Here is a 7,410-nt window from a genome sequence, read left to right on the forward strand (position 1 = left end):
ACAGGGCCATTTTAACAGCAGTGCAGGCCCCTGGGCAAAGCAGCGCACTGGGGCCCCTACCCATCCTCCAGCGGTAGGGGTGGGGGCTGCTATCAGTGGCAGCACAGATGGTGGGAGGGAGAACACTAAACTGTAGAAGGGACATGGGGCTGAATGAAGAAGCCCCGTGTTATGACTTCCATGGTGGTAGGGGGTGTTTTATATGCAGGGAGGAGTTGGATTGAGTGGGCTTAATATTCATCATTTTCCGGTGAGAGGGCAGCTTGCTTGACTGCAGATATCTCCAGTTCCTGGAAATAGATTTCTTAGCTTTCAATGGGATAAAAAGCTAGAGAGTCCCACCTTTCAGGAAGTACTGGGTACTTGGGGATCAGAGTTCAGGAACCAGAGCAAACCACTGACGGAAATATAAAACTGCATATCGGGTGTGTGGAGCTGGAGCAGGGACCAGCTGTTGGAAGGCTGAAATCTCTGGTACTGGTCCTAGTAGAGACAAGCTGCCAGTTTCCACTGAAAGGGGAGAGTACCAGATTTTGGAGTATACACTCAGCAAAAATCTGTCAGACAGAACCCGAGATATCTGGCTAGGAAGAGCAATCAACAGGCTCAGATCATGGGACCACTGCTTTGAAGTCAGATATCTCTGGTTCCCCAGGGCCGAATTTAAAAATCTGGTACCCTGGAAAAGGGGGCCCTCAGCTATCAGCCTAGGGCCCTTACACTCCTGGGGCCCTTGGGCAACTGCCCATTGAGCCCATATGAAAAGACCGCTCTGGAGATACAGTAAAGTACCAAACCATCTAGCTCCTGTCATTTTTCAAACACAGCCTGTAACATGGCAGCTGGGAGCTGATTGGCTGGTAATATATCTCTCTCCAAGACAAAGTACATAGATTCCTATATCTCTCCACTATATCTCTCTCCAAGGCTTAGTTCATAGACCCGTTAATGCTGGAACACACACAGGCAGTTCTATTGTATCATATTTGCGGACCCTGAGTGCCACACATATTACAGGTTCTAAGTACAATGTATAATAAATAATAAAAATAAAGTTTCCGACAACACAATTGGGTCCAGCTGTTCAGTACTTTTTTTAATATGCAGTTTCCTAAGAAATGAACAAGTGTCTATAAAACTATTTTTCTCATGTTATTTCATTTATGTATGGGAGAGATGTATCAAACTTTAGAGCGATGATGATACCTGGAATATGATTGGGTGCTATGAGCAAAATCTCCACTGTATCTCTCTAAAGTTTGATACCTCTCCCCCATATGTCTTTTATTATAAAGATGTACGTTACAAAATGAACTTCCAAGTCGGTGTATCTTAAGTTTAAAAATAATGATTCATATAATTAAACAATCTTTCCCCGTTGCCAGCTTTTGATGGCACAGAACATTTATTCACAGGTCCTACAGCCGGAGATATTAGAGAGCCAGGTAGAGCATGTTTAGCAATTGCTACATGTCACATTGGTGTAAATGCTGCTCACGTCTGTCGCTACGCGCTCAGTTGCATGTTCTCTTACTATGAGGGGCAGATGGCACAGTCATTGTTATATGTGGATATTGCAGTCACCTTGCTCATATCTGTTTTACCTTTGTCCATAAACAAAGCAAGCTCAAAGGACACTTACTATCCACGTAGCCTTAAGTAAAAGAGCCTCTAATAGTAGTACAGCCATGTATGTAAACGTGTCAGGATGTTAAAAGTGCTGAAAATATATATATATATATATATATATATATATATATATATATATAAAAGAGAGATTTTTTCCTTTTGTGCCCTTTTTGCGTACTTCACTTTATACAAAGCTGTTAGTTTCAAATGTTATTAGGATTCTTGTGGACCATAGCCTTGCATTGGGTACCAAAGAGGTTCCCAATGCTCCTATGTTCCAGACATAGGAGCACAGGTTAATGCAGATTCTTTTTATATTAACCCATCCATCTTTCCTGCACCCATGAGAGAGTAAGGTCCTTATGGCTACCCTGGGCTAAACCTTTGGCAAGAATTTTCCCTGGTTAAGATCCAAACAAATGCTAATTAGAATTAGATTTTTCCATGTTAAAAAAAGTGACCCTCTGTAAGATGATGGAGCAATATTCATGGATCCGGTGGAGAGATGGTAATAAGGGTCATGAAGAGGTTATACATGGTTATGTGTGCTGTCTGCTTGGTCAGTGTCATACAATGCCATTAAGGTGGCGTATACTGGATGTCAAATGCGGTCTGTTGTCTTATGTACAAAAGTCTAGGGCTTTAGATGCTTAACTGCTTACCCTAGACCTAAGGTTGGACACTGGGGGTAGTTAGGAAATGAATCACCAGCTACATTAAGGCCAAATATACTCATAAATGACAATAATAACAATTACAGAACTCCGTTTATGCCTCATAGGATTTGTAACATCTCCAGATGATGGGCTTGATTCATGTCCGGTCATTATGCTGGCAAAGCAGTGTACCAATGTTCAGTATATTATGCGCGTGCAGTATGGGTCCTGAGACATCTCTTGCAAATCGGCTCCATACGTCAGGTGATTGATAGTCTACAGCTGCCTGGGGGCAGGGAGGGCATGGCATGGTCTTCATTTCACAAAACGGACCGTGGGAATGCTGAGACCAGGGTTTCCATCTTTTGACCTCAGCGATGGAGCTGCGGTGGCCGGTCTGTGTAACCTCAGGGCTACCCAGCCGGATGATGGTATCGCAGAGTGATCTGATGCTGCGTCCACAGATGCAGCACTGGATTACACATACATGCAGGAGGCGTCTACTTATACCCGATGCCTCCTGCTGCATTACCATAGGTAAGTGTCGCTGCTCTCTCCACGGAAGCAGCTGCTTTTCTCCGTACAGCCAAACCTGAATCAGGCCCAAAGTTGGCAATCTAGCCATTCTTTACATATGATTATCAAACACCATAATCTTGACCTGCTGTCTTCAGTTTAGTCTACCTTTACTCATAATATCCCCTGTAGCTAGCCAGACAGATGTAAGGTCCAGACATCAGATACTGCTTGTCATACGTACCATACTACCTTTTTGTTTTATTATTGTAACCCTGATTTAGGGTTTAAACAACACTTATACTGAGGTAGTTATAATATGGTGACTAAAATGGAGTATAAGCATATATATTATTCATATAAAAGTTAATGGATGTTGTAATACTGTATGCATGTTTTGAGGTAAATAATACAGTTCACATATATGTAATTGTATGTACATTGATGTAAATGTAGTGGTGAATACAATTAAGGCTTATTTTATGGTTTCACAGTGTATCTAAAGGGTTAATGTCCTTGTGCTCCTAACTGTCAATCACCTAGTGGGGTGATTGCCAGTGGGCGGGGCATCACCTCAGAGTGGGTCATGTGACTACTAGAGAGGGGTGGGGAGGTGCTGTGAGTATAGCTGAGGAAGAGACTGCATATCCCTTGGTGAGAAGACATAGTTTTTTGCTGCTCCGGCCGTCGCCCGCATTAGAGCTGAGCGGTATACATTGCGGCGGCCGGAGGGTGCTTAGTGTGTGTAGCCAGAACAGGGCTTCCTTACTGTAAAGGTGGTGACAGCAGCATTGAGACTCAGAACTGTTCATAGAACCCAAGATCAGCGCTCGTCAACTCACCCAGCAGTATTGGAAGGGCACATCTGTGACAGGGAGACAGAGAGGGTTCCTTCCTACCTATTACCGACACAGACTCTGACAGCCACAACAAAGAAGCCAGGACCAGCAGCAGAGGCTCCATTCTGTGTGGCTGTAAGTGTAAGGGAGGAGTCGGGGGAGCATCCTGCAGCAGCATCACTAGATGGTAGAAGTGTGAGTGCATAATCCAGCCATTTATATTACCCCTACACTAAGCACAGCAAGCCATAGGTGACTATTGTACATAGTCAATTTCATATTGGGACTAAGGACTCCAGGGCTAGGCCGCAATAATGGCTATTAAGCAGGAGGATAGTAATGGGTCACAGTAGTCAGAGTGACCTATAATGACAGTTCCATGTATGGCTTAATCATAGTGCTAAGGAGAAGGTAGAAAGCACTGGGTATATATATGTAACAGGAGGAGTGGAGTGAAACTTGAACTGTTTAACGCTTCATAAATAGTTTTAAAGCTCCCCCATATATCAGCATCACATCAGTCAAAGGAGAGCCAGAGACATTGTTCCGCAGCGCTAAATAGAAAGTAACACCCTAAAGCTGCCACCTAATGTGTGTATTTATGCCCCTGAATTAGCAGAATTAGAGTCAAGGACATTAAAGGTAGCCATACTACAGTGACATTGGATGGATGTTAAAGCCTCTTAGCCACAAAGGATTAGAATATCATCCCGATTCAAGGACTAGCTTGTGGCACTTTAATACAACTGTGTTATATGTATATTCGTGAACCCGTAAGAAGGACTGACACGTAAGAGACTATTAGTTTTAAAGTTAAAGGATTTGAGCTCGCTGTGACTATGATAAGAGAAACCATCTCTTGCAGATATATTTAATATAGACTCATCCTATGAGACAACAATAATTTGAGGCATACAGGAATCGAAAAGCTATATATGCTCTGAAATATAGAAAGCATCAGCTACTTCAAATGGACACAAGGACGCAGCATAACAAAGGTTTATCATACCAGCTTCTTAGGAGTTTAGTTTAATACTGGACAACTACGGTAACATTTTTACTGAGGAAAGGATACAGATTCCTTGGTAATCAACTGTTGATGTTACTATCTATGAGCTAAATAGATACTTTCTGTTATCTGCCAAGGAGGAACTATAAGTAACCTTATAGGAGAAAGTAATCGCTACCATAAGTAGACTGAGCCAAACATCTTTCTCTTTAACTGAAGGGAGAACTGATAGTTGATACTAAAACATAGTGTCAGACATTCTGTATTAACTGCTGTTATTTTTAGGAAGTTTATGGGCCCTTATAGTGCACTATCATATTAAGAGTACCCGGGTCACTCTAACACCTAAGGGTGTCTTGAAAGAAAAAGGATTTGTTGTATTGCATGCAGGTACTGTGTATAGGCCTAATTGACAGGGGGTTAGCATGGATTAATGACTTAAAGGGGAATGTGTAATTGATGAAATGTTAATGTATACTTAATCCATTTGGTACTGGTCATTAAAGTGTTATACTTTCCATGTGTGTGTGGTCCGTCTGGAAGTTGATCTGAAGATCCTGGAAGAAAGAGACAGGTATATTAGATAATATATCTATGATATAAGGGAATCATCCCCTAAGGATAGAGATCAGGCTTACTCAAGCAAGCCTTAACGGTAGTTAAATACTACACATAGCTTGAGTGGAGGCACAGCTATTAGGTAACCATCCCTTAATAGAATACATAGACAGCTCTCGTTCAAGGTATTGAGGGTAGGGTTACATTATTATCATCAGGACATGGAAGTGGGCACCAGTTTGTCCCCCTGTGCTAGTTCTTATTTATGCTATGACTTTGTAGATTCATGGAAGGAAGTTAGGGAGTAGAATGACGGGTCAGTATGAAAAACCGGTGGCCAGCTTCAATATGTAAATTAACAGTTAGGATCTGATTGGCTGGTGCATTTATCACCTTGCACATATCACTGGTTTATCACTTCCTTATGCCTTCTCCAGGTTAATACATCTGCCATATTGTCCTCATAAAGATTTCATATCCACTGCCATGTCCAGGGAAATAATATTAACTTAAGTATACGTTTTCTAAAACCACTTACTCAGCTAAATGGCAAAATATGTCAAACACCTGTCACGATATGGGAGTCTTTGCATATACACTTGTGAATGTTATTAGTAAGCCTTTAAATTAAGGCTGACTTATTGTTTGTCTTAGTGCTTCCTTTAAGCAAGTACTAGGTTGATTTTAGGATACTCTGATATGCAAGTCTGTACAATTACATTATGAATATTTTGTTTACGTAAACACTATATTGCCCATTAACATGGACAATAGTGTTTTGTCACTTAACGTTCACATCGCACTACATCTTCTAAATTTCACATATAGAAATGTATAATCTAATAGTCTATATGTTTTAAATGGATTTATAATGAATTTCTATGATCTGTTTCAGGTGAGAAGCCTTCCGGCTTCCGTAGTGTGAGAGCCCCCGCTAATAAAGTGGCAGCCTCTGTGGGCAGTGGGCAGAAACTGCCAATCTGTGATCACTGTGGATCTGGCATTGTGTGAGTATTTGTATATGTGTATACTACACCTTAGCTACTCCTTCTTGTTCATATAGACTTATATTTTATCAATTTTCTCTCTAGTTGTTAAATCCAGAGAATGTGTAAGTAGCCCTGGCATAGTGATCTGAATGGCCAGTGTGGATGTTTGGGCCCAGTTTTGTTGAAAACTACGATTGACATCTGTTTAGCATATAGAATCTGGTCACTTGATGTGTGTTCTATGAGTAGGTGTATGAGATCTATTCAGTTTGTAAACATTGGGGAGGCCAAATGAAATACTGTAGACTATAGTTGATATTTATTATGGATAGACACCTGATCTGTCCCTGTATGTGTTGCTGCAGTATTGGTTGCAGTTAATGGGATTCATGTAGAAACACCAAATACCTTTCAGTGAAATCTTTTGGATGTAACCTGGGCAGTTTTTGTAATATTAATAAAGCTCCCTGAACAGCAGTGAGGTCTGATATTATACGGAGTCATCTAATATAACCTTTGTTTCTCAGGGGCATCTTTGTTAAGATTCGTGACAAACCTCGTCACCCCGAATGCTATGTGTGCAGTGACTGTGGCATAAACCTGAAGCAAAAAGGGCACTTTTTTGTGGAAGAAAAGATGTACTGTGAAAAACATGCCCGGGAACGTGTGACCCCACCTGAGGGGTACGATGTGGTTACAGTATTCCCCAAATAAACAATTCTGTTCTTATCCACTACTGTTTTGAAAACAATTTGACATTATCTATCCAATTTTTATGCTGAGCAAGGCTTCTGTTTACCTAAACTTGAATGTTTGCAGTAAACGCTTTTCCAGAAAATACCTGTGGACGATTTCTACATGATGATAACTTCAAACCAACATCTGATGGTTTTTCATCTTCACTTTTGTTGATATTCAATACAGAAAACCTTTATTAAACACATTGTGTGGCGTGGTTTTTATACAAGTTCAATATCTAGTTTGTTGATGGTAGAAAAGTTGCAAATGTGATATAATATAATTATTATTTTGTTTATATAGCGCTCTTTCTTCAACAAAACTCAATATGGTAAAAACGTCTGTAAAGCGTTACAAAAATCTGTATACAATTATAGTTGTGGCGTACAAGTGGCCAAAAATAACTAGGAAATATAAGGCAAGCTGCAATTTTTTGCCACTTACCTCCTTTACTGATAAGACCAGTTTGTACATTC

At 40.8% G+C, this 7,410-nt stretch overlaps 1 protein-coding gene across 2 annotated transcripts in view; it reads left to right on the plus strand.

Annotated features, from left to right (window-relative positions):
• PDLIM1 (PDZ and LIM domain 1) overlaps positions 1-7,135 on the plus strand; it is a 166,710-nt gene extending 159,575 nt beyond the window's left edge. For both annotated transcript variants that reach the window (XM_063961559.1, XM_063961558.1), the window contains 2 exons: positions 6,103-6,214; positions 6,724-7,135. In XM_063961559.1, the coding sequence (XP_063817629.1) occupies positions 6,103-6,214; positions 6,724-6,910 (299 nt within the window). In that variant the 3' untranslated portion in view covers positions 6,911-7,135. The remainder of the gene's footprint in view (positions 1-6,102; positions 6,215-6,723) is intronic.
• The last annotated feature ends 275 nt before the right edge of the window (positions 7,136-7,410 follow it).

Source organism: Pseudophryne corroboree, chromosome 3 (genome assembly GCF_028390025.1).
Source record: "Pseudophryne corroboree isolate aPseCor3 chromosome 3, aPseCor3.hap2, whole genome shotgun sequence".
NCBI lineage: Eukaryota > Metazoa > Chordata > Amphibia > Anura > Myobatrachidae > Pseudophryne > Pseudophryne corroboree.